Source organism: Mauremys reevesii, linkage group 5 (genome assembly GCF_016161935.1).
Source record: "Mauremys reevesii isolate NIE-2019 linkage group 5, ASM1616193v1, whole genome shotgun sequence".
Classification (NCBI taxonomy): domain Eukaryota; kingdom Metazoa; phylum Chordata; order Testudines; family Geoemydidae; genus Mauremys; species Mauremys reevesii.
Window position 1 is genome coordinate 31,705,229 of NC_052627.1, and position 27,802 is coordinate 31,733,030.

Sequence of the window (27,802 nt, forward strand, 5' to 3'; positions counted from 1 at the left end):
AGCTGACTGTGGAAGAGGTGGACGATAAGGTGCGTGGAGTTGACAATGGCCATAACTGCAGCGGGATCCGTGCTCGCAGTGCTGTGGCGCCCGCGCTGTCACTGAGCAGAAAAGTGCACGAACAGATTGCCCGCAGGCGCTTTCAGGGAGGGAGGGAGGCAGGGAGTGTGTGATTGACGGTTCAATTATGACAGTTACCCAAAACCACCCTCGACACATTTTTTCCCCCAGCATGCATTGGGGGGAAATCCCAGAATTCCAATGGGCAGCGGGGAGTGCGGGAACTGTGGGATAGCTTCCCACAGTGCACCGCTTCCAAAGTCGACGCTGGGCCCGTTACTGTGGACTCACACAGTCGAATTAGTGTATTTAGTGTGGATACACAACTTCGACTTCATAAGGTCGATTCCACAAATTCGAATTAAGTTGATTCGAAATAGTCTTGTAGTGTAGACATACCCTAATAGAGCCTGATACAACCCCCCCCTCATTCCCCAACTGAAGTTGATGGGAATCTTTCATTGCTTTCAATGGGAGTTACATCAGGCCCTTAAATTAGAAACAAAAGAAAATATTAATCCCAAACCCCACTGAAATGTGTAAGAGGTTATTTAATAGAGTTGGTTGAATGCATATGTGCATGATAGCTTTTCTTCATCTTGGTTGGGGTAGTGACAAAAATGAAAAATATAAACAAAATTCTGAAATATATTGCAGCTTTCCTATTATTCATTTCTAGGGATTCAAAGTTGTTTTTAAAGAGCTGGCTTTATGCTATTCTAGGTTATGGCTATGAGCCTTAAAAATGTACAGTTAAATATTTCCATAACAATGTAAGATCTTTTCTGTGCAAACTGCTTTCCCCCTTGCATTCATCATATACTTCCAATTTGTGGCATTATGGGATTCTGTTATGTGAGACAAAATTAAATGCAAGTAGGGGGTAGAGGCAGATAACAAAAAGAACCAAACAGCAGATTTATCAAAAGCAATGTGGATAAAATAAAATCTCCAACTGGGAGTTTGCACATTTTTGCAGCCTCAGGGCTGTAGTATAAATTTCTGTCAACACTGTTTAAGTGCAAAATTGCATTGACATAGTGTAATTGATACAATGATGTAACAGTAACACAGTTATGTATGATAACGCATAATCTCACAAACCTATTTATATAGAAAACCCTAATACAATATATAAAAAGTTATTTTTCTTAAAAAAACCTATAACACCCAGTTAGTTAAGTACCTAAATACAGATTTAGGTGCCTGGTTTTTTTACACCCAGTTTAGCCTAGTGCAAGTAGGGTGCAGAAGCAGACAACAAAAAGGGCAAAGGAGTAGACTGATTTTAATTAATGTGAATAAGTATATGCCCAAAATCTGGGTTCAAATTTCATAATTCCTAACTGATCACCAGTTCTACTAGAAACAGAGTGAAAAAAGTACACCAGAAGTTTAAAGCATGATACAGAATGCTTGGAATTTGTGGACATGAAATGTGTAAAGTTAGACCCAGTATAGCTTAAATATTTTAGTGTAAAAATGCTATTTTTCAAATATGAAAAGTGTTTTGCTCTTTAATATGTGACCAAAAAAAAAAAAAGAATTTAGCCTGTTGGTTTTCTGTTTTTGTTAATCTTCATCTTCATTTTTGGTCATCTTCTCCATGTTCATTTCTGTATGTTCTGTCACTGGTTGCTGTCTTCTGCCTTCTGTGTTCCGTTGTCATCATCCTTCTGTGTGTGCCGTTGTCATTTCTCATCAGATCTGGGTGGTCTGGGAGATCATGGGTACCATGTGATCGGAGTGGATTGTGATCCAGAAGGTTCAGATAGCTCTGATGGCCCAAAGGAACTGGCTGGCCTGAGTGGATTATAAATTTCACTTTTCATTTGTTCATTAGTTTGGTGCTCATTTGTCATTTGTGGGTTTTGTTTTTTGCATTGCCTCTTCAGATTGCTCAGCTAAAACACAGTGTAAGATATTTTGGAAAACTGAAAAAGAAATCAGTTTTGAAAAATACTAATATAGAATATGAATTACTAATATGCATATGAAATACTAATATATACATTAAACAAAAGTTCTACCGAAATTCAAAAAAACAAAATCAGCTGGGTTAAAAAAAATCAGAATTATTTAGACTTTTTATTTTTATTTTTGTGTCATCCCCCCATCCCTCCCGCCAACCAGCTCTTCATAGAGTTAGGGGCTTACCTGAGTTTGGGCTTATTTAGTACACAATAGCTAGTGAAGGCAACTCTTGCTATTGTCAGCTGTTCCTTATCTATGTTTCATAGGTCAAATTCTATGACCCTAGTGATCTTGCTTATTACTAACAAAGAATCCTGTGGCACCTTATAGACTAACAGACGTTTTGCAGCATGAGCTTTCGGATGCCGAAGAAGTGGGTATTCACCCACGAAAGCTCATGCTGCAAAATGTCTGTTAGTCTATAAGGTGCCACAGGATTCTTTGTTGCTTTTACAGATCCAGACTAACACGGCTACCCCTCTGATACTTGCTTATTACTGGGATTACACTGTTTGACTCTCCAAGCCCTCTTTAAATTCCTCGCAGAGATGATGGTTTGCCTGTCAAATTTATACTCCTGGAACACTTATTCCTCTGTCAACCCTGTGTTGCCTACAAAGCAACTTTACTCTTTTCACTTTCATTAGCCTTTATACAAGAGGGCTGAACATTTCCTCTTTTGTTTCAAGTTACTATCCCCCCGTTTCCAGAAATAACATATGTATCCAGCCTCTGAGGCTGCATTTCTCTCCCATATGGAAAAACAATAATGTATTCATATATTTGTAATGGGTTTTTGAAAACACATGGAAATTATTGTTTCAATAGTTACATTTAATACTAAATTATAAAACACCTTTGTATAATATCCAAACTATTTGGGAGGTAATGAAAATATACATGTGTAGACATGAGGTTTGTCAATTGCAGTTGTAATATTCAGAACCTATGTAAACTATTAATTGACAATATAGAATATATATATTCCCCATTTTTCAGTTTTATTACATACATATGTATGTTATGGTGTTGGGCCCAAGCTCGCTTTCATTGAAATCAATAGGATTTTGTCACTGACTACAGTGGGAGCAGGGCTGTGTTAAACGAAAATATTTTGTTACTATATTAATTATGGCTGGGGTTTTAAGGAGCTTTAAGGGAGTCAGGCACCAAATTCCCTTTGAAATTCAAAGGGATTTGGGTGTCTAAGGCCTGGTCTACACTAGGAGGGGGGTGTCGAACTAAGGTACGCAAGTTCAGCTACGCGAATAGATAAATTTCCATAGGAAGAAGATCTGAGGGGAAAAAGGAGTTCAGGAGAAACTGGCAGTTTCTCAATACAGAACTGACACCTAGCATGGGACATAAAAGGCAATAAGAAGAGGTTCTGTAAATATATTAGAGCAAGATGAAGGAAAGTGTAGGTCTACTGTTTCGTGGGGAAGGAGGGTTAATAATGGATAATGTCAAGAAGGCTGACACGTTTAATGCCTATTTTGCTTCAGTCTTCAGAAAAAAGGTTAAGATGCTTAAAACAATTCATATTAACAAAAAGTGGGGAAGAACGCAAGTCAGAAGAGGGAAAGAACAGGTTGAAGATTTTTTAGATAAGTTCATTTATTCAAGTCAGTAGGGCCTGATGAAATATACCCTTAGGTACTTAATGAACTAGCTGAAGGAATCTTGGAATCATTAGTGATTATCTTTTGAGAACTCAGAGATGACGGGTGTTGTCCCAGAGGACTGGACAAGTGCAAACATAGTACCTATCTTTAAAAAGGAGAAAAAAGAAGACCCTGGGAATCATAGACAAGTCAGCCTAACTTTGATTGATTGAAACATACTGAAACAAATTATTAAAGTCATTTGGTAAGGACCTAGAGGATAATAGGGTGATAAATAGTAGCCAACATGGATTTGTCAAAAACAAATAATGCCAAACTAACCTAATTTTTTTCTTTTACAAGGCCACTGGCCTAATGGATAAGGGGAAAGTGGTAGATGTGGTATATCTTGATTTTAGTAAGGCTTTCAACACAATCCTACATGACATTCTTGTAAGCAAACTCAGGGAATGTGGTTTAGATGAGATTACTATAAAGTGGGTGCAAAACATGTTGAAAGAATAGTTATCAATATTCACTGTCAAACTGGGATTATGTATCTAGTTTGCAGGGGTCTGTCCTGGATCTGAACCTATTCAATATTTTCATTAATCAGTTGGATAGTGGTGTGGAGAGTATGTCTCTAAAATCTGGGAGAGAATGCAAGCATTTTGGAGGACAGAACTAGAATTCTTGTCAAATAGGAGAACTGATCTGAATTCAACAATATAAATTTAAATAAGAGAAATGCAAAGTATTGCACTTAGGAAGGAAAAATCAAATGCACAATCATAACATAGAGAATAACTGGCTAGGCAGTAGCACTACATAAGAGTAGCTAAGGGTTATAATGGATCACAAATTGAATACGAGCCAACAATGTGATGCAGTTGTGAAAAAGGATATCATTCTAGGTTGTATTAACTGGAGTGTCATATGTAAGACAATGAGAGGTAACTGTCCTGCTCTACATGGCACTGGTGAGGCCTCAGCTAGAGTACCGTGTCAAGTTTTGGATGCCACACTTGAAGAAAGATGTGGACATATTGGAGAGAGTCCACAGGAGAGAAACCAAAAAGACAAAAGATTTAAATAACCTGTCCTATGATGAAAGGTTAAAAAATTGGATATATTTAGTCTTGGGAAAAGAAGACTGAGAGGGTACCTGATAATAGTTTTCAAATATTTTAAGGGCTATTATAGTGAGGACAATGATCAATTGTTCTCCATGTCCACTGAAGGTAGGAGAAGAAATAATGGGATTAATCTTCAGCAAGGGAGAATTTGTTTTGATATTAGAAACTACTTTCTAACTAGAAGGTTACTTAAGCTGTGGAATAGGCTTCCAGGGGAAGTTGTGGAATCCCCATCACTGGGGGGTTTTAAAAACAGGTTAAACAAACAGCTGTCAGGGATAGTCTAAGTACACTCAGTCCTGCCTCAGTACAGGGGGCTGGATTAGATGATTTATCTAGGTCAATTTCAGGCCTACATGTCTATGATTCTGAAAATAGGAGATGATGGAAAGAAAGGATCAATCAGTTTACATTAAGCCCTTCAAATTCTTCATTAAGAGCTGGGAAATCCCTTATTAAAAACTAATGTATTCAAATGTTGCTCTCTTTTCTGTTTGCAATTTATCCAAATGCAGACTTCGATTTTTATGAATTTGTTCATTGCTTAAAATTGTTTAGTGAACACTTTATGTAAGCGTATTTTGGCCTACGAATTGTTTGCAAACTATTCACTTTGTCTTTCTCTGTTCATTGTTCATGGTATGTTGTTGGTCACCTAAGTGAGATGGTATTGATGTTGTTACCTGGCTGAATGGCTGAAACTTCCATAAACACTAGGAGTGACTCAAGGAGATTTTCAGCTGGCAATGGAAATATTTCCAGGATCAGCTTTCCCACAAACATGCATTTGCTTCCATGAACATGCATGCAAACAAAAAATTAGTGGCATGAATGTTTGGAGAAATGAACAAAAAGAGTCACTAATATAATTGATACGAATTTGCAGTTTTTATTAAAATGTTTTTGAGTATTCTTAGCAGTGTTTGTCCAGCTGTATTCTTCATAATATAGAATACCTCACTCAAGGTGCTTTTCTAAATCTTTTGCCTTGTCCAAGCCTTACTAGCTCTTGCAATTTTTCATCATTGGCTAACTTCTGATGCTATTTTAATGAAGATCAGAACTGGCCTTATCAGTAAGTTCTCCCATACTTCTGATATCTTAGTTCCCTTTTTAGACCTTTTTAGTCTCTCTTAAATATTTCTAACCTTGGGCACGGTACTCTCAATGAATGTGTGGTAGTCTATTAAAAAAATTCAAAGACTTCTTTACCTTATGGGCAAACTGAAAAGCATTCTATTTGTAGATATACTGCATATGTAATATTTTTGGTATTTCTCTTACCTTGAATATTTGTAAAGGAATACTCAGATGGAAACAGGATTTTTGTTACCTAAGCGTTCATCAGTTGCTGTTGTTTGTTTCTCCCTAGGAGTTATAATGTTCTGTTAGTGACATCATAAGGAGCTCTGAAGGAGATGGAGAGGGAGAGGATTTTTACCTCAAATGATATATAAGCTGCTGGATTTGATGAACTGTTAAAAAGATCATGGAATGTTCCTAATAAAACAGAGGGGATGGTACATACAGAAAATATGATTAGTACCTTTTGCTTCCAGGGGCCTATAGTATCCCTCTCTTTGCTATAATAACCATAATACGGCTAATAAACACTTAAATAGCACTTCCTATCAATAGATGTCATAGGGTTTTTCAAGGGTGATTAGGCATTGCTATTTCTATTTTATAGATGCAGCTACTAGGGCAGAGATGTTAATTGACTTACTCAAGGTCAGCTTGGCCTCATCATTTTTCTGATGTTGTCTGATCTTTGTGGATGCTACCATCCAGGCTAATTCTCTTCACCTTGGCAAAAGTCCTGCCTCCCTTGAAGTTAATGGCAAAACTCCCAATTACTTCAGTGCGGTCAGGATTTCACCCCTCATTTTTCTGTGGTATTGGGTGAAAAGTTCTTCCTACCATCTTTAGAAGACCTGTACTGTGATGGATTTTGGTAGCACGAGTACTCCTCAAACTCAAGGGGATTAGCCACCCCTAGCATCACTGTGATTTGAAGGAGTTGCATGGAATTAGAATTGGACCTGAACTGAAAAATTGGGACCAATTCCAAACTTTCCCCAAGTTAAGTGGTGTTCAGTTGAGGACTTTGAGTTCAGGCCTATCTCTATATGGAATCTTTCAGGCCTTTACCTAAACTGTCAAACATAAACGCTGAAGAGAGACTGAAATGTGTTTGATTTAACACGTGAATCCTTCCTTGTTATACTTCACATTATATGGTGTAGCACATACTGTAAAAGAATAAACCATATTTGTTGTGTTTATTATACAGAAATTAGATTAACCCTGGAGTGGGATCTTCAATAATGCTCAACATTGTCAATGGTTAGTGACTGCAATGGTAGTACAGTTAGACCAATGACTAACTGTATAATGATTTGTTTTTGAAAATCCCATTCTATACAAGTGTGTAACCTGATGATGTTTGCTTTAGGATCAGTCCTGGAAAGTCAGTGACGGTTCTCACTTATTCCCTTCCCTCCCCCCCAGCCCCGACTGTTTTTGAGCCAATTGAAATGCAACATAATTTGACATGATCTTGAGAATATTAAAATTCCGTTTTCTGCTTATAGAACAGTTTAATATTTCTCAAGTGTTTTATCAGTGGAAGCCCACAAAATTCTAGAAATGTGTGATAATTGATAGCAAGAAACTGTGGGAAAAAATCTGAAATTGCTGCTGAAAAGGGCATTCCTTCTGTCTGCCACAACTGATGCGGACAGCAGAGTATTAAACTTAAAAATGAAATATCCTTCTTGCCTACTCTTACTACTTGATAGTGGTCTAATCAGAATCACGTGTGTGGATAAAAGAGCTGTATGCTAACTCCTTACAAACATAGCAGCATTGAAGGGGAGGAACATTCATTATCTTTAAGATAAGGGGAAAGCCATATTTTGGAATTGGAGTAGTTTCATTCCTGTCTTAAGCAATTCTTCAGCAGAGGAGCTAAAGCAATTTTGATTTATGTGTGGCTAAAAGGGCAAGGGACTATGCACACTGAAGCAGAGCTCTACCAATTGCTACCAACGCAATTGATAGATTTTTATACTTGCCAATATACTACCTCATTTTGCATCAATAGCGTTAGCATGTCAGACAAAGCTAGTGCTGCCAATTGGCTGCTGGTGATGTCATATCTGTTTCAATAATCCTCAGTAACTGCAGGAACATAAGCATTTTTTTTGGGCTCTATTTTTCTTTTATATTATTTCACAATAGTAATTAAATACTCTAGGCAGTGTATTATGCAGGGATTATTGCATTGACTCTCCCGTGACTGAAGTTCTGCTTTTGGCCTCATATTTCTCACAACCCTCTAGTTACTCACTGCCTATTGTATCTTATTGTACTATAAGGTCAGATGCTAGAAGTCAGAAAGTTTCCACAATAAGCCATAAAAATGTGACTTGTTTAAAATGCTGACTTCTGATAAACTGTGGGAAAAGGGCTAGGAATGAACCTAAGGTTATTATTTCTGTGGTCCCCATACCACCCCCCCAAAAAATCTATTGTGAGCAAGAAAGTCATAGTTCAAATAGCATTCAACAGGGGTAGAGTGTAGGAATGAGATGCTAAGCTGCAACATTACTGCTTATTCATACGCACACAATGAAAGGATTCAATCTAATGAGTTTTGAAAATGGGCAGCTGTTGTGTTTGTGTTCCCTCTTGGAGAGCTGAAAAAATAACTTTGCAAATGTGCAATGTATTCAAGGTTACTCAAGGATTTCTTATTTTTTAAATTTCAAGTGAATTTCATGCTGGTGAAAGGTAGCCCTGGAATTCCTCTATAGAGCCCTCAGTGATCCTTGATCTAGCCATCAGTTGTACTCCATTTAAATAGATTCACCCCCATACCCCACCAGTGTTCCTCAGCTCTGAGCTAGAAGGATGAAAGGTCCATTCATGAAAGGTCCATTCAGTCCTTTGCTTGTCTTCTGATATTGCGTTCCAATCTTTAAAAAAATGTATTCTGTGAAATTCACTGCCACAAGATATTGAGGCCAACAGCTTAGCAGAATTTTTAAAAAAGAACTGAACATTGACATAGGTAAAAAGAACATCCACAGTTATATTAGATAGCATAAAAATGACCTCATAGTTTATGACATAAGCCAACATTTGATGGCCTAGGTTTAAAAAGAAACTTTCCCTAATGGACAGGTTATTCTGTAATTGTCCATTGTAGGATTTTTTTACTCTTCCTTCTGAAGGATCAGGTACTGGCAACTGTCAGAGATAGGCTACTAGACCAAAGGAATCATTGATACAGTCCTATACAGCAACCCCTATGTTTTTCGTTTCAAAACCATGTTTCAAACCATGTCACAAAAAGTTTTCAAATGAGAATGGCTTTCTGTGACTAACACTCTAGGTTGTCTTTGAATTGGAGATGAAAGGCTCTGTGAGCTGTAGCCAATTTTCTAAGCCTTTCAGTCACCAATGTAGCTAAAACATTAGAGTTTGATTAAAGTTGCTGTTAATTTTTTGGACGTTAGTAAACTTCAGGGAGTTGCTCATATTAACATGTAAAAGATGAAGGATGTGAATTGCTTCACAGCATATTGTGTTTAATGCTATATTAGTCATTGCATTGAATAAAAAAGATTACAAATTAGTGGACTAACATCTTACTATTAGGTAGATTTTAAGAATATCATTACTATTATATTGATGAGAGATGCATCAGTATTTGAATGGTAAGGAACATCTCTTTTATTGTTGTTTTGCCAGAGGTTCTCTAACTAGGATTTGTGTTGTATTAATCATAAAAATGGTATACTGATACTTTATGAAAACTTTCTAAGCCTTGATAAGTTAAGACAGGACTATCTCCAATGAAAGAGAGTGAGTGTTTCACTAGCTCCAATATGAATTTGGGTTGTTCTTATTCAGCCCAAGGGTTTTTGTTTTATTTTTCTTTTGAATTGTTGCAGATTGAATGAAGGTGATACATTTTTCTAGTCCAGAAACAGACAAATGTACAAATTAGTCTAGTCCAGCAATTTTTTGACAGAATTTCTCTTTCTGAAAGACTTAGAGACCAAACATGACCCCAAACTGGGTTCTAGACTAGGAATCTTAAATTTCGTTTCTTTGTGTAATACTGAAATAACTTCAAACCTTTGGAGGCTTTTCTTAACTAGAAAGGGATAATAATTATGGAGGGGACCCAAAACTCCACTTTATTATAACTGAGTGTGTAGCACATAAGTATGGGCAATAATTATGAGAAACGTTTAGACCACTTATTAAGGCACAAAAATTTTGTTGTGTAAAATTAATTCTCAGGTTTTTTACTTTTTGCTTCTTGCTTTTTAAACTTTTCCTCCATTTCTGATAAAGCAAAACAGTGTTTTGGTCTTTTGGTTTTGGCCTTTTAATTGATAGGTTACTTCTATAATGCATGGGTTTAACTCTAATCTCAACCATACTGTTGTAAATCAGGGGTAACTCCACTGAAGTAAAAGAAGTTAGTTGGTGTAAAAAATGGTGTGAGATGAGAATCAATCCCTGTATCATCATGCATATATCACTTTTTAAAACCATGTGTGAATTTGTAAAAGGAAGAGGGCAAATGTCAGAAGAAAATTAAAATAAACCACTAGTTTTCCAACTCTTAGTGCTCCTGAGCCTTAGGTAGAAGTGCAAAGGAGAAGGATTTACAATACAGAATCTGCTTAGAAGGTCTGGTTTCGATCGCTGTGTAAGCAGGAAATGATGAATCTTGGCAGAGAACCAACAGTGAAACAAAGCAGTGAAGAAAGCTGATGCTGATGTTTTGGAAAGATGTGGGGGGAAAGCAGCAGGAAAGACAGGAGAAAAAAGCGACCCAGAAAATAGGAAACTGCAGACCTATATCATTTCGGCAGAGCTTGAGAAATTGGTTATCATTACCATCATTTTAAGAACAATTATTTGTTAATGATTATGAAGAAAAACAGGAAAGGGTTAAATCTCCAATCAATAGGCTGAAAATAGGGTAAGTGACTTGGGGATTCAGATTTAGCATAAAATATAGGTAGCCTACTTATGCTCTATCTGAGCAAATAAAATTGTAAGAGGAAAATCATACACTTGCTACTGGAAGAAAATTAGGTAGCTGATTTACAGTAGACTAGTGTTGGAGTTGAAATACCAGTTAATCACAATCTTTGTGATTAAAGGGACACTCTCAAAAATCACACATTTTACTCAGCTCAATTTATTAATATTCATTCAAATTATATATTCATAATAATTCAAATTGTACACTTGGCCACTATATGCAACTTTGTATTCCTGTAGAATAGAATAATGAAATCAACAAGTTTATATTGAAGACTTTCTTAAAATAAGAGTCACAGAGCCCATTGAAGCCAATGGAAAGACTCCCATTGACGTCATAGAACATGGTCCTTAGAACAAAGTTCTATAAGAATTTTTTTCTTGGTCATACATCATCATAGATGAAGATTTACTGTGTCTTTTTTCAAAAACATCTGATAAGAGAGTACAAGTATCTCTTATTAGAAAGAGAAATTCCCAGTTTGAAAAGATTTTGTATCAAAATATGGCCACTCCTTAAATACAACTGGAAACTCTAGTTGTACAGAACATGAGCATTCATTTTGCATAGTGGCACTTGTCACAAGGAGTACATTACTCCCTTGTGCCCAGAGATTTGCTTTTTGGTACAATCCAATCTGAGTTGTTTTAAGATTTATAGCTCTAAATGATTTAGGTCCTGGTTACTCAGAAACAACCCCACTCATGTAGTGTGATAATTTTACTGAGAGATAAGTTAACATGCTTGCATTAAAATGTCTTTGAGGGTCAGGAGAGGGCATTTTCAGTGGAAGATCTTAAACTCTAGAGCTGTGACCCTTATTGCTCTGCCAGAGACCAAATTTTCACTGCAAGTTTCATAGCAAGATGGAATGGAATGTTTCATAGCAGATTTTGAATGTGTAAAAACTAGTGATGGATGAACTTCAAAAAAAATCAGTTTCACTTACAAACACTCAGAAGTCAGATGCTTATCTGGAAATATTTTCAGCAGGTAGATCTGCAAAACTGGAATGGAAATCTCATAACTGACTTTCTGCCTTCCTATCGGTTGAGAAATATTGTGAGGCTGTGGAAAAATGGGGGAATAGCTAACTGGAATTTTCTGAACTTGACAAAGGTTTGGTTTCAGATAGGGGTGAGGCATGGGGTTGTCCCAGTCCAAACCAATTTAGTCTTCCCTAGTGAAATTCTAAAGCATGTAAGGCTTTGTAGTAAATTGAACAACTTCTAGGGCCTTAATGATGTGTCTCAACAAAGATTTTATATATAAGGGCATTTCAGATAAATCACGTCTTCAGTATGGCTATAAAAACTTTAGCTTTAACACAGCTCAGAAGATCCCAGGACTTTGCTGTTAGTGACTACAATAAAACTTTCTATCAAAAGAAAACCAGCTAATAATTCAAGGGGTCAAAATCCAGCTACGAATATAACATACCCCACCTGTTAACAGCTGCCTTGACTACAACTTTCTTTGTTTGTCTGTGTGTTTGTTTTAAATAGAGGTTCAGCATCACAAAAGACTAAAATATCTCCTGATTAGAATGTTATTTTAGTTCCTGTTTGGTTTTTAAATAAAGAATGTCCTATTGAAAAGAACCAAAAGGAGAATGAAAAATTATCTGTTTGTAGATTCACCATTCCTTCCTTCCTTCTACACAGGGCTGGCTCTGGCTTTTTTGCCTGCCCCAACAAAAAAAAAAAAAAAAAAAAAAAACTGCGGGGGGGCCGGAGCAGTGAAGAAAAAAACAAAAAACCCTGCAGGGTGTCCGGAGCCAGGGTGCAGGGGGACTCCCTGTGCTGCAGATGTGCAGTGGAGTGCGCACCCAGTCTAGTGGGTGGGGGGGAGGTGGAGGGAGTTGTGGGGGGAGAGAAAGAAGGGGGGCGGCCAGGGCTTCAGCCAGAGCGCTCACCACTCGGCCCCTCCTGCCGCGCCACCTGCCGGGAGGGCTCTGCGCCGCTCCAGTCGGCGAGGAGGGAAGGACGCGGGCTGTCCTGCCGAGTTTGCTGCAGGGCGCTCTCCTCCTCCATGCCGCTGCCCCCTACAGGGCGGCCGGAGCAGCAAACCAAAAAGAAAAAGAACAAGAAAGGGCAGCCAGAATGCCGCCCCTTGGAATCTGCCGCCCCGAGCACGAGCTTGCCCAGCTGGTGCCTGGAGCCGGCCCTGCTTCTACATACTTATTTTTATTATCAGCCTGAAGGGGGCACACATTAGGCAACAAGCCCACAGATCTTCACCTCTTACCATTCCAAACTCACCTATGGCTCCTTATGACCGACCGTGATACTCTTCTCTCTTCCCCAAGCTCTCATACTAAGAATGTTTACCCAGGTCATAATAAGCCTTGCAAACTTTAATTAGACTTTCTGTAGTTTATACAGGTTTTTCTGAATCACTCTGGCCTATCATTTCTCTGTGGTAATTCTGAGACCTAAAAATAATATTTTTACATTCATAGACTTTAAGGTCAGAAGGGACCATCATGATCACTTAGTTTGACCTCTTGCACATTGCAGGCCCCAGAACCTCACCCACTCACTCCTGAAATAGACTCCTAACCTCTGGCTGAGTTACTGAAGTCCTAAAAGTTTAAAGACTTATATTACAGATAATTCACCATTTACACTAGTTTAAACCTGCAAGTGACCCATGCCCCATGCTGCAGAGAAAGGCAAAAAACAAAAAAAAACCCAGGGTCTCTGACAATCTGACTAGGGTGACCAGATGTCCTGATTTTATAGGGATAGTCCCAATTTTTGGATCTTTTTCTTATATAGGCTCCTATTACCCCCCTCCCCCTGTCTTGATTTTTCACATTTGCTGTCTGGTCACTCTAAATCTGACTATGGGGAAAATTCCTTCCCGGTCCCAAATATGGTGATCAGTTAGACTCTGAGTATGTGGGCAAAACCTGCCAGGCATATATCTGGGAAAGAATTCTCTGTAGTAACTCAGAGCCCTCCCCTTCTAGTGTCCCATCTCCAACAGTCAGGGATTTTTGCTACTGGCCGTAGCTGGTGGGCCACATGAAACCTTCAGATCAGTGTCAGTTAATGAGAATTTTAGATAGCCTAGCCCTGAACATGATGAGGCTCTGGAGTGGTTGATAACTGCCTTCTTGCTGTTGTTTTGGTGCTTGTTGCCTTGACCTCTGTTATAATAGAATCCAACTGGCTCTAAAAAAAACAAATTCTGTTCTCAGATTCAAATGAAGCCTTGCCAACTCTTAACACGTCTCTCTGGGATTTTATGGCTTTACATAGGACCCTTAAACTGTGTCTTTTAGAGGCAGCTGCATTTGCCATAGTTAGCAACCGTTCCTATAATTCCACTTCTCATGCCAAGCTAAACTCAAACACCTCTGATGCTTTTTCTGATTTTTCTTTCCACTCCAGATAAGGCCAATATGTATTTTTGGAAAAAAAAATTAGAGCGGTTGGTATAATTAGGCTGTCTGTCTTCCTTTTATATATTTGTTTGGCAAAAGAACATTTTCCACATTTATCTGAGTTCTGAGAAAATAATATTTCATCTGGCCTTGGGCTCAGCATTCATCCCTTTCATCAGTCGAGCCTTGGGAATCTTTCACTGAATGTAAAAACTGCGCCCAGTTTGCCTCTTTCTTTATAAATAGCTGCTTTCCAGGCAGCGAGTAGCAGAAGAATATTTCTGGATGCTTCACATACATGTAAAAAAGGTGACTCTATTGAGAAGCAGATTTATTACCAGCTCTTCTCCTGCAAACCTGGTTATCCCTATTGTTTGCCCAGGCATTATCTATCCCTATTGGTGGCCAGGCATTAGAGCAGGGTGAACTGATTAGCTGAGTCTTCCGTCTGGTGGTTGGACTCTGTGTGCGTGTGTCCTCAACAGTGCCTCAGCCAAGGCTCAAACCACAATCCCTTTAATCCAAAGGCTCTTCTGGATGAGATAAAAAGGGTATTCCCTACAGCCCAAAAGGTAGGCTACAGAAAGGCCACTACTAATGACTTTGTAAAAACTCAGGTTTCAGTCCATGAGCCTTGTATAAGGGGCAATACATTCTTTCACTGCCCAGGAGCAGCCCAGAAAACCAACGGTGATTTTCTGAAACACAAACTGCCTACCAGTTTTCCTCTTCTTTTGACAATGCTTACACTCTGCCCAGTTCCCTGGTGCACCCATCACCCACACTCTGCCCTAGAGAGGAGTATATCCTCTTACTCCTCTGCACAGGCACACAACATGGGCCACCATCTAGCCCTAATTTGGGTTTCCCCACTCTGGGGAGCTAATATAGTACAATGTGGAATATACTGGCCACAGAAAAGCTTACTTGAATCAAATGTGGGAAAGCCAGACAAAATCTGGCAACCAGGCCATCTTTTCTCAACTATGCTGACTGAAATAACTCATTGGCCCCACTGTATGCTAATTAAGTTTATTCTTTTTTCCCTGACTGTACCGTTCCATCTTTCCATTGTTCTGTGATAGTAAGTAATACCTTGCTATGTTCAATGTCATTTTCTTCAGCGACTTTCTTAAAAAGCAAAGACAAGTCAACTGGAAATACTGAAGAGGATGGAGTGTTACAAACTGCTGCTGAAATGGCAGGTTGACGCTTTGCAGGAGAGGGGAACTTTCAGCTTTTTTGCTCCACCTCTAATTTTTTTCCACTCCAAAGCTGCTTCTGTTATTGCTAGGTCATGAGTTCAGATCTGCACAAGATTTAAACAACAGTTAAACCACAGCCAGACTTAATTCCCAGAGAAATCAGTTACTCTTGAAACAAAAAGGTGCAAAAGAAAGTAATCTATAAAAAGAAAAGGTGGTGAGAAAATGGAAGCCAAAATGGATCAGTACCTCCCTGACCAAATAGTAGAAGGCCTTGCTGAACATACACAGGGTTCCAGAACTGAATTATCCCAGACTCTATTTAAATGGAACCTTAGCCAGAGAGCAAGAACAAGTCAGTTTATTTCCTTTACTTTGGAAGAACAGTGTGGGAGAGGAGGTCACTCATATTTTGGTTCTAAATTACTAAGACCAACATTTTCAGACATGCTTAAAGTTACAGACCTAAATAAATTGCCTTACTGGGAGCTGCAAGTACTCAACACCTTTGGAAGTCAGATGGCTAGTTGTGGATTTGGGTGCCTAACTTAGGCACATAGATGTGAACATTTTTGTGGATAAACTTGGGACCAAACTTTAATTGAGTTCAGCTCACTGAAAACCAGCACAAAATGCTGAGGGAAGGTGTTATTAATTGCCCTCCTGTGCCAATGAGAAAATGGTAGCTGCATTTTGCAATTTCTGCAGCCGTTAGATCAATTTAAAGTGAAACCCATTTATACATGAATTATAATAGTCTAGCCTGGAGCTGACATAAATGAGCATTGCAAAATCTGTATTATAGGGGAAAGAGCAGGCTTCCCAGAGACCTTGGGAAGAGCCATTCAAGAGTACTGTTGCTACATGGACTTCAAAAGGAAAAAACTTTCTATATGCATGGATAAACAAAAGTGCACCTCAGGTATTGTGTATATAAATCTAAAATACAGAAAGTTTTGTTAATGTGGTGTTAAGGGCATGGAAAATAGGAAAGGTTCAGATAGGAATATTAACTTGGCCATGTTATTTATGTATCCATTGCCAAAAGTGACAGGTCAAAACTAGAATATTCTGGCCAAGTTGCTGCAATTTCATTAAATCTTAAATTTCAGTTTCAAACAAAATAACTCCTAAAGACCTGTGGTGTTGACTCTACCCCTTTTCCCGTGCTGTTGCCAACAGACGCCTTGCACTGTAACCAGCCGTCCTTCCTATCCATTCAAACTACTGCATAGGGCAGCTATTGAGTCTTCCACAGGACTGTAGGCCTCTCCGTATACCCTACCACCTTCTATGGGAGTGCAAAGCAGGAAGAGATCTGCTTCTACCCAGCGGTCCCTTATATGGGCAGCTTCCCACCACCTGATGACCAATCCCAGTATTTGTCAATCCCAGTGTTTCTGGCCAACAGCAGCTCTTTTAGCTAGAGAAGGTGACCTTTGGGTGGTATTCACTATAATGCCAGCTAAGGGTGTAACCCACTCATACCTGCCCTGCAACCTGGGGCCAGCTTTGCCTTGATTTATTCATTTCCATTTTAAAAAACTCTAGGTACCTGTTATATGGCCTTTAAAATGTTGTTTAAAGTGTCAGGAACATTCATGGTGCTATATAACTCATAACAAAGTGCCAGAATAAGCTAATAGCTCTTACTATAGTGCTGTAACATGATGGCAGGGATTATCATCCCCACAAGGATGCAGGGCTCTCCTGCTGACCCCTCTTATTAGCAGGAGTTAGCACCCTGCATAAGGCTTCTGCCCTGCAAACCTCCCAACCATAACTCTTCACTGCACAGCCTAGCTATTTCCCCTATCCTCTCTACATGGCTCCTCTTCTTCCCCTATCTTCCTTCCTACATCCTTGCTTCCCTCTTTAATACCCCATTCCACATGCTTCCTAATACCCACCTGCCCTGGCTTCCTCCTACCTGCCTGCTTTCCTTATCTTCCAGCATTGTGGTGGTAGGAGTTTATGCATAGTTGGGGAATTGGGGACCCAGGCTGGGCAGCTCTGGGAATGGAAGTGCCTAGCAGAACTTGACAGTTTGGTCTGCTTGTCTTTGCAGAGCTCAGTTAGTTTATGATGAATAAGGAGAATAAATCATTACAAATCAGATGGGACCTAGACTCAAACCACTCATGGTTTGATTTTCCAAAATCATAACACCACTGTGATGGGGGCATGCATGCCTCACACTGGGACTACAGGGATTAACTCCTCACTGTGGGCTGAGGAAGCCACGCCCACATGTGCCTACTGGGCATGCTCCAAGTGTAGTATAAGAGGGAGTGGCCCATCTCAGTCTGGGCTGACTGCTGGAGAGGAAGATGTGTTATAGGCTCCTGCTGAAGGTCTGCTGGTACTTCATGATGTGGAGGCCAGCCAGATGCAATGGCCCACAGGCTCTGGACACCACAGAGGGAGAGGGGACCGGGAGGGACTATGAGACCACAAACTGCACAGAAGCAGGTAGGAAGTAACCCAGGGAGTCTTTGCGGGGAGCTGGTTGGAGAACTGGAAACTATCTTGGTGTGTTTTGGCTGGATCCCTGCCAAGCTGGTGGTGGGCAACCCTACCACCAACAGGGCTCTGGGTTCGGACCCAGTGGAGAAGGAGGGCCCAGGTCCCCCATGCTGGTTGCTGCTCACCCTGGGGCAGTGGCCTGCCTCACTAGCTCTGCTGATTGGCCACTTGGCCACACAGCCCTGATTGGGAGGGTGGCCCTACTGACTCTGGCCGCTAGGCTTCACAGCCCTGAAAGAGAGGGTGGCGATAGGGATTCTGACTGTTAGATCACTTTGCCCTCACAGAGAGGGTGGCATGTAGATTGACTTTGGCCGTTAGGCCACTGGCTCCAAGACCCAGAGGGGTCATGCAGACTTGGCCCAGGCCCCACCCAAAAAGGGATGGGGTGTGCATGACCTGTGATGACCACCAACAATATTTAAAAAAAACAAAATCAACCTGTTTTGTCCAGTTCTAATTCTTTCTTCATTTTTCCTCTATGTAACACATTCCTTTTACCACACCCCTTCATTGTCTAATTTATATGGAGACACAGTAAAATAACACTGTGTATATCACTTCTATTAAGTGGTGTGTCTCTGATTTTTTTATTATTATTATTTTGGACACTTGTTGGCATCATATTCAGTGTTTGATTATTTATTTTTGTACTTATGGCTTTGTTTTTTTCTTTGGTTAGCTATTCTCTATATCCTCTATTTTCTAGTCTTTGCAGATTAATCCATTCAAGAAAGATACTTTGTATTGTTCTAGCAGCTGCTCTGCAGATATACATTTGTCCTAGTCAGAATGAAAACTCCAGTAATAAGCAAATGCATGTTGCCTGTAAAATAACCTGGCTACATGTTATTTTACAGGCAACATGCATCTCTTTCATATACAGTGGTCATACAAATGATTGATAGACCTCATTATCCGGAAGTACTGTTGTACTGTAATGTTACCAGATGGTATCCAATGGAGTGTCACGTTGTTTCTATGGGGAAGTATTCAGAAAATATCCTCTCACTTGTTAATATACTGTGCAATCAGTGATCTGATCTGGTGGTTTGGCTTTATGTAGAAAAGAATCTATCAATTCAAATACATCTTTACTCTGCATGTTATATCAAGGCCTGCAGGCATACCACTTCATTGTATTATCCCATCACATCTTGTTAGCCAAACAGCATCAAACATGGTCAATACTCAGATGGAAGAACATCAAGGAAAATCCAAGTACTGCAGGAAATGTTCTTGGTGAATCAGTAGGTGGCACTCTTCCCTTTATTAGCGTTCAACCTGTGCTCCAGCATGGTGCTAAAATACATCCCGCTATCAGAGGTGCTTCCTTTTTATGAAAAATAGCCATTGCCCTAACTTGTGGTTGTTAAGGATATCAACAGCTTGGTGGGTTTTTTTAACTAGACTAGCCCTAGATACCATGGTAGTGATTGGCATATTGTACACAGACAACTGTGTCCCCAGATAGATTCTACTATGAGGCAAAGCAGACAGACAGATGTTAACTAGAGCTATGTGAAAAATAGTGGTTTAGATCTGGAATGTGTGCTGTGATCTTTGTTTGTTTTACCCCCTAAGTTTTTGCTTTGAATTTTGGTTTCAAATTAATTTAAATTGTACTCAGCAGAAATTTATACTCTGCTTGCTTTGGTTTGGGACCATGCGGAAGCTCCAGATCCCAATGCAAAATCACAAATCCTGAATTCCCTTAAAACACAGTGTTTTGCCAATTCTTGTGATTTTTTTTTAACACAAGTCTGGTCATATTTAGTGTGTGTGGAGATGAGAGTTTATTTTTTTTAAAAGCTTCAGCTCCTGCACTTCCCTTCCCCACTCCCCCCAAAAAGGGGTTTCTAGTTCCCATTTAGAGAAAGAAGTTTCAATCTTTGGTTGTGGTGAAAATTGAAAACATGACCTGTGTACGTTACAGACTCAAAAACCAGAAGATAAAGAAAAAGAACCCAAAATGTATTGTGTAAATCTTTGAACATTATTTTGTAAATCTGGTGATAATTTTAGACAATCTCATAATTTTGTGGGGGCTTGACTCATGATTTTAAAATGCTTGGGGTTGTCAACACTGAAAACAAGACCTGGAAATGTCTAAAATTTAACCTAGGTTTGTAGAGCTCTTGGTGACCCTGGCTTCAGGTTTGTAATAATCCTATGTTCTGAGTTTCTATGCTGTAATTAAAATACACAACAACATGTTCCAGTAAGTCTCATTCTGTGCCATCCATACTGAAATGCCATTGTTCAGAACTGAAAGTGGATTAGTATATTTCTTATAAGGATGCTTAAACATCTTCATTTACCACTTGGCTTAGCTTGCATCTGGCTGGGATTCACCACTTTAGACTTTGGCATCTCTGGATAGGGTACCACTAAACAAAGACATCCATTCATTTAACAACTGGACACATGACACAAAGTTATTAGCACTTCAGGTTTGATCTGATATGCTAATGGATTGGTGTAGGCTTGCCATCGCCTTTGGTTTAGCCCTGAATGGTTTCAGGGTTGTGCTGTTTTACCACCAAACTATAGTTATTAGAGATGACATCCTGACTCCATTGGGAGTTTTGCCATAGATTTCAATTGGGCCATGATTTCATCCCTAGTTGAATAACACATGAGGACTATTGAGGCCCAAAGGCTTTCAGTTTGTAATTTTTCTCCTACTATGGAGGGTTCATAATTCTCACCATTTGGAAGAGTTTTTGTCAGCAGACGAGTAGGGAAAGCATGATTATCAGCATCTCGTGGAATGTCACTTGGAATTTCAAAACAACTAATTTGAAGAAAAGATTACATTTGGGCAGCATTGCTCTTGTCAATAATTCCAATGTCATTCACAGTCAAACTTGTAGTACTCACGAATTGCTCATGCTGCATAAGATCTACATCTTCCTGTTGCTGTTGACTACTGTCCTCATATTCAGGTATTGGCATTGAAATATCATGTGTTGCAGTTGCGGAGTTTTCATTATCTGTAGCATTGTTTGTGTGTTTTCCAGTGGTTTGAGAAATGAAGTTATTGGCTTTGAGCTCTTAGCTGCTGCTTCACTCAGTTGTTTTCGCCATCTCTTGCTTAGATCACTATGAAGAGGAGATTTGAAAGTGATGCATCTGCTCAATATGTAGCCTATCCACACTTGAAATATTCTTCTGTAAGTAAGTAGCTTATCTACACTTGAAATTGTCTACTGTAAAAACATGTACACAAATGCTGAATGGTACACAAATGCTGAAAAGACTTAAAATGAAGGAATACTAATTAAGAACATAAAATGAAACAGTCAGACATGTTATCCTTATCACTGAATCAAAACTCAAGCACACAAGGTATAATGTAACAGGCTGAGCTGAAGACAAAGCGATGACCTATCTATATATATCTATATATCTATAAACACAGATACAGACAGAAAGATACTATCCAAAAATTTCAAACACGTGTCCTCACGAAACTCACTGTACAAGATTGTCCTAACAAATTTTCACCATGAATCTGGGCCTATAGACTATGAAAGCCTATGATGATGACCAAGCTAGGGCCCAACCAACCAACCAGTCACCTCTTTAAGCTACCATATGAAGATGATAATGAGGAATTCTCACACAAGTAATTCTTTAGTCAACTAGATGTAAAACTATAAAGACACTAAAATGTAACAATTCTCTACCTTTCAACACACATTTGATCTAGCACCAGCCACAAGTAGTGGCTTGTTTATATAATCAGCTGATCTGAGAGGAAACATTCATCACGGTCTAATCTTGTGCCATCAAAATCAATATATTTTTATTATTTATGAACATTTTTAACTCTTTAATATGAAAATCTATATCAGATAACAAAAAAAAATCTTTTTTTACCAAATCACATCTCTTATTTGCTTAAATTTGCAGCTCTAAGCTGAGCGAGTGTCACATTTTGGTCCGATAGGGATGCGCATAAAAACAAATTGCTAAACTTATCAAATACCAAAAAATTAAAGTGTCTAAATCTGAGGCCCCCTTTGAGCTTGAGGCCCAGGCCAAATGGCTCTCCTGGACCTTCTCGGATTGGCCTTGGCTATGTCTGAGGGCTTTTAATATACTGCATCCTTTCATTAGAAAATTGAGACATATACGGTCTGAGGAATCACATATTTTTCTTTCTCTTTTGACAACAATAATAACTATGTTAGCCATAGACGCTGAATCTATTATGAGGTTGGGGTGGGGCTGAGGGGTGGTTATAGCTACTGTATTTCAAAGTTTTTCCAGTGATTCTAGTAGCTCAGTAGCTGTCAAATTCTGTATCAGGTTTCTGCCAATCCATACTCACTTTATTAAAACACTCAAACTAGCACACTTAAATGTAAATTTCAGCAAAATCTGTGATGTACTTTAAAGCAGAAGCCAATGGTTGTTTCAATTTTCAGTCACACAGCAAAATTGGTGTTACTGTAGCTGAAATATATTAGGCTTTTGCATATAAGGCATGAAATGTTTGAGAGATTCCAGTGTGCCGATCTGATTGATAGTTTGCAACAAGTTCATATCTCAGAAATGAATTGATGCAATTCAATAGCTCTACTACCTGGCAACTGTCCACTCTAATGTGTCTTACAAGATTCACTGAGGCTAGGTATTGGCTGCATCTATTTCCTTCTACTAAAACATATTTTTATCACACTGTAAAGATATCAAAATTGTTTGGGCTTTTTCATTCGTGGTGGTTTTGACCCTGAATAAAGCTTTACATTCGTTTGACAGGATTACTGCAGCTAATGCTAAATCAGTGATCGGTGACAGTGAAATGGCATTGAGAGACACCTGAGGTCAAGTTAAGCGTGATGAAGTGCTACCTCATACAATTTTTCCATAATATTCAATATTTCATAACAAATCCAAGGTGACAGTTGGAAGGCCCCCTCTATTGTTGAATGCTTTTCAATAGGATAGGAATGGATTAAACTTGTAATGAGTTCCAGAAAACCAAAGAAAATTTTCATTGTGCACAGTATCAAAAGATCATGCTCAGCAAGAAATACAAAAATAATATAGCCTGTGGGACTGGACAGCACAGGGGGATTCATAATAGGATATAGAGCATATAGTTCACCTTTTAAAATCTAGTCCAGGCGAGTAGTCACCAAAAGCTTTTACTGTTTAAATGTGATTGGGTGGCTTATGTGAAAAGAGATTAATCTCAGTCCTGTTTCCAGTGAACAAAAGTCCACATTAGAAAAAACACTAATTGGCACCAATTCTTTGAAGTTAATAGGAGTTGATGAATCAGGCTTTTTGACTGAAATTTCAGTGAGAGGCTAAGGATTAAATTGACCTACACACAAAACTATCTTGTCTCCAAGAGGTAATCCCTTCAGTTCAAGGCAGTGGGAGGGGCATGTACTGTACTGAACCTGTTTGGCTAAAGATCTGGCTGCTCTGAAATCATTGTCTAAGCCATCCATTGTTCGTGGGGATATTCATTCTGTTCCTATCAGCTAGGTGTTTGAAGTATATCATTATGTTTTATCATGTGTACTTTCAGTTTTGCAGGTCTCTTAGATCCTGGACTGAAGCCCATTGGAATCAGTGGCAGTCATGCCATTATTGTTTGACATATATACTTATTTTGATCTACCAGAACAGTGGTGAATCTAAAAAAATTTAAGTGGGAGTATCTTGTTGTTGTTTGAGAAGTACAGTATCCATAAAAATCTTACCATACTTGATGTCTTTTAAGATATCTGCCCTCCTCAGACAGATTTTCCTGACATTGACTGATCACGTATTTTATATCTGAATAAAAAATTGCTTGAAAATAGAAGGATATTTTAGCAACCATCTTATGGGATATGAAATTATGTTTTTCCTTTTTCATGGATGTTTAAACTGCTTTCAGAGAAGCACACAGGACAGATAGTAAGTGCCCTACTATTGCATTACATGTACTCAATTGTTTACATCCACTAATTTAGGTGCCTTGGCTTTTGGGTGCACAACTTGAGATCTATAGGTGTGTACCCAAAATTAGTAGAATACTTTTGAAAATGTAAGCCATAATTTTTAAAAAGCAATGCACCTTCTGTCTGTTTTCTTGGATTTTTTGAAGATTTCACTTGAAGTACTTTAGTTATGGGATATGTCTCTTTAAGCACAAGTTCATCGTAGCTAAAGAACTGACAAAGGAGCTAGTTTAAATAACAATATAACAAAATTGTGGGGAGGGTGGGAGAATTACTTCCTCTATGTAAGATTAGTTACAAGAGTTGAGTACATTATTCATAATGAAGTCTGAAACCAGGCTAGAGTCACCCTGAATTTGTTTTTAATTACAAACTCAAACCTCTAACTTTTCTAAAGTTCCTGGGCAAACTTTATGGTTTTACATAAAATAGGCTAAATTCACACTTTCCTGTGGTATTGGCATCAGACCAAGTGAAATTCAATATTTTGGATTAATCAGGATTAAATACATAAGTGAAGAGTCAGAACTAAAGAAAAATTAGGTTTGCCTGAACCCTTGTGATGTGTTTCTCACAGTTCTGTTAGCTACAAAAAGGATGGGTGGCTTCGTTAGCCACAACTATTACAAGTACAAATAGACACTGAGTATATTTCTCGGTATATATTTCAGTGAATATATTCAATCAGAAGCAGTAAATATAAGTTAGGTTTACAAACATCTCACAGTCCTGCACGGCTCTCCGTGTAAAAGCAAATTTCAAAGAAGTTCAGTGTGACAGGCTATCTTTTTTTCCCCCTCCCAGCACAAATCTTTATGCCAACTTCTCTTGTACCCCACTGTTCCCTGGGGAGCTTGGGCTCACTTCAGTATTGCTGGACAAGAGATAAAAAGGATCTGTTGAACACGTGTAGAACAGATGCTTAGGGAGAAAAACAATCTTGTCCAATTGCAGTATTACTCCATTTCCGCTGTCTCACTGTCCATGCAAGCACTGACCTATATGAAGCTAGTCTTTGGGCTTTTCCCATGCCAGCAGCAAAAAGCCCACCCAGGAGATCATTGCTGTAAACATTCATGTATCAAAGAAGTTGACACCTGCTTCCATAGGGAAAGAGGGCTATGCAGAGAAACAAAATGTGAATAGAATCAAACAGTGAAAGGGATCAATCCTGCAAGATGCAGAGTAGGGTGTACAGCAGCACAGAGGTGAAAAGAGCACAGTTGCTCAGCACCAACATTGGCTCAAACAGGCACTCAGTGTGGTATGCATCTAGGTGCACCATGCTGAGCAAGACTTGCCATGGCTTACTACTACACATGAGTACAGGGTTGCTCAGCAGCCATAGTGGATATCCCAGTGGGTGGAGTTGGGAAAGGGTTAGGAGTCATGTACTTATGTGGTGATCATAGGTATGTATGTAAGGTGATTAGCACTGGCCTAAAGATATATAATTTTTTCAATGCACAGTGACTTCTTACGTAAGTGTGCTCAGCTACAGGACTTAGTGATTCTGAAGAGCACAGGCAATACTTCCTCACAGAAAAAAGTAATTGGGATGTGAAATACCTGAAGGTTAGTGAGGGATTGTCAAGTGGGAGGGGTTCTTTTTGCTTGGTATTATGAGGGAGGAAGTATACTGCTAGATATGGTTTTTGTAGTTTGCCTTGAGATCCTTATTTGAGAGCCCAGCTGTCGCATCTGTGGCTCCTTAATAGCTATCTCAGTAGGGCTTAGATGGTGGAACAAAGCTGCCATGAACTGGTATATGGAAGCATGGATTACAATTGGCTATGAGGACTGCAATCTCTGGGGTAATAAAGATGAAGAGAGAAAGCAGGAAGAAATTGTGTGAAGCATAAATGAAGACTCAGCTATTGCATTGTGATTACACTGGTTTCACCTGTACACAGGAACTCCTGCAATAATGACCGCAAAGCAGAGTTTGGCCAATTTCTGCTGCTAATTAACATATAGAAAACAATATTTAATTTCTTTGCCACCTCAGCCAAAGCAGCAAACACTCTGTTCACTGCAAAGCACTATAGTATCAAAAACTAAATCCAAATGAAAACAAAACCAACTGTTATCTATCATTGGTTCCTAAGCTCAACTCACACACCTAATCAGTGGAGCAAACAGTCAAACTAAAAAGATGCCGAAGAAGCTGGACCACTACCTAAAATAGCAATATATGAATCACTTGGAAGAACTAATCAAAAACATTAACGAGTATACTGCTACAGATCCCTGTGCAGAACTATCATATTAGCAGACTACTGACCAGAGTGAAATATGCAAAACTAAGGTTCTAACCAAATACAGAAACTGGGAGGCACATAAATTAGAAATAGAACCTGGGAGACACAAAGCAAAGACTAAATCCAGGAAAAGTAACTATCTAGTCAATATGACAAAGGAGACTATACAGATGAGGTCTCAAGTATGAAGTCTCCTGATTTCTCTCAGGAAGGTGAGATGTTAGTGGACAAGATATCTAGTCTTTGGTCTGTGTTGGTAAATGTAAGGTCACTGGTTAATTTTATTTAACCATGATTTTATTTAAAGACAAGACCCCAAATTCTGCAGATATAACCAAGATCTAGTTGGATGGCACTATGATATGAGTTTTGGCACCATTGCCCCAGCCAGGTATTTGTGCAGCATGATACATAGAGGCCATGTGGCTCCTGCCCCAAAGATAGATCTAATAAAGTGTGTCTGTCTTGTGTTTGTCTTGTTTGTGAGTAGTCCTGTTAAGTATGTGAGTAATCCATAAAGGTTTATGGTTTATGCAGCTTTTCCCCCTGACATAGCCTTCACAGTTTAGCCTGATTCACGGATGACCTATGGCAGCTGAAGCAAGCAGAAAGATGGCTGGATAGCTGGTAGCTGAAATTTTGTATTAAAGCTGATTGATGGTAGCACAATGATTTCTTGAGGACTTATGCTGTGTAAAGAGGTAAGGAATAGTTCTGGATCCCTTTTCTGCCAATGCCTGTTTGAAGGAGAGTAGTGTCCCGGTTAGCTTTAAGGAAGTACTTGTTTGGTCTCTACTTTGCAGTTAATAAGTTGTCCAATTTTTGCCCTATCTCTAATACTGTATTATATTTTTGGCTACAATGATAGAGAAGGATGAGGCAAGACAGCTTCCTCAATATTTGGATACTTTGGAATCCTCAACCCTTGTCAATTTGGGTTCAGGTTTGCGTAACTCACACAGACTGCACTTCTTGTGGAGCTTGAGAGGCTTCCTGCCAATGGATAATCAGATGTCTGTGCTGTAACTGTTAGCTCTACGTGCTGACTTTGTTACTGTAGGCCACGAGGTGGTGTTGACTTATAGTGATCTAGATGGGAGTAAGTGAGAATACTTTTCAGGCAGTTACTTTCCTTACTTTTTAGGATCTCAGAAAGAAATATTGGATTGCAGCTCTCCTAGCCCAGACACATTCTTATTTGCCACTAGATTCCATCTTGTTGCCAAAAGGGCCATGGTAGGTTCTGAAGATTTCTGGGAAGTGGGAAAGCCCTGGACATATTTCCTTGTCCCCATCACTAAGGCAGCAGGGAGAGGCATTCACATGGAAGCTGCTTTGCTGGCACTAAATCCTTAAAAGATCCCTTTGTGCTCATGTGGACAGTTACCCAAGCTTTCTAGCTACCTGGCACTAGCAGCACCTTGCAAAGTGATCTCAATGCAGGGGAAGTTGTGGGTCATATATTTTGCATGCAAACAGCATTTTAGTCAATTAGCTTATTATATGGTAAAAAGGAGAAAGTAAGCTATTTTAGTCAATTAGCTTGTCAGAATAGTAGTTGATGCATGTGCAATTTTTGCTTTTTGTGGGCACAAATATGCAC

General features: G+C 39.1%; 1 protein-coding gene and 1 long non-coding RNA gene across 3 annotated transcripts in view; one reads left to right on the plus strand and one right to left on the minus strand.

The window, feature by feature from the left end:
* Nucleotides 1-27,802, plus strand: part of DKK2 (dickkopf WNT signaling pathway inhibitor 2) — a 146,311-nt gene that overhangs the window by 11,593 nt on the left and 106,916 nt on the right. The window contains exon 2 of one of the 2 annotated variants that reach the window (XM_039539390.1): nucleotides 21,071-21,145. Coding sequence is in view for 1 of the 2 variants with exons in the window: in XM_039539388.1 (XP_039395322.1) it covers nucleotides 17,813-17,915 (103 nt within the window). In the remaining variant the exon portion in view is untranslated. Of the gene's footprint in view, nucleotides 1-17,791; nucleotides 17,916-21,070; nucleotides 21,146-27,802 lie in introns of those variants that run through there. The other variant, XM_039539388.1, reaches the window with a different exon arrangement.
* Nucleotides 1,625-27,284, minus strand: LOC120405686. The gene is made up of 5 exons (XR_005598770.1): nucleotides 27,158-27,284; nucleotides 20,853-21,074; nucleotides 6,216-6,274; nucleotides 6,059-6,142; nucleotides 1,625-1,994 (listed from the first exon to the last, which is right to left on the minus strand). It is a non-coding gene; the product is annotated as an uncharacterized LOC120405686 (long non-coding RNA).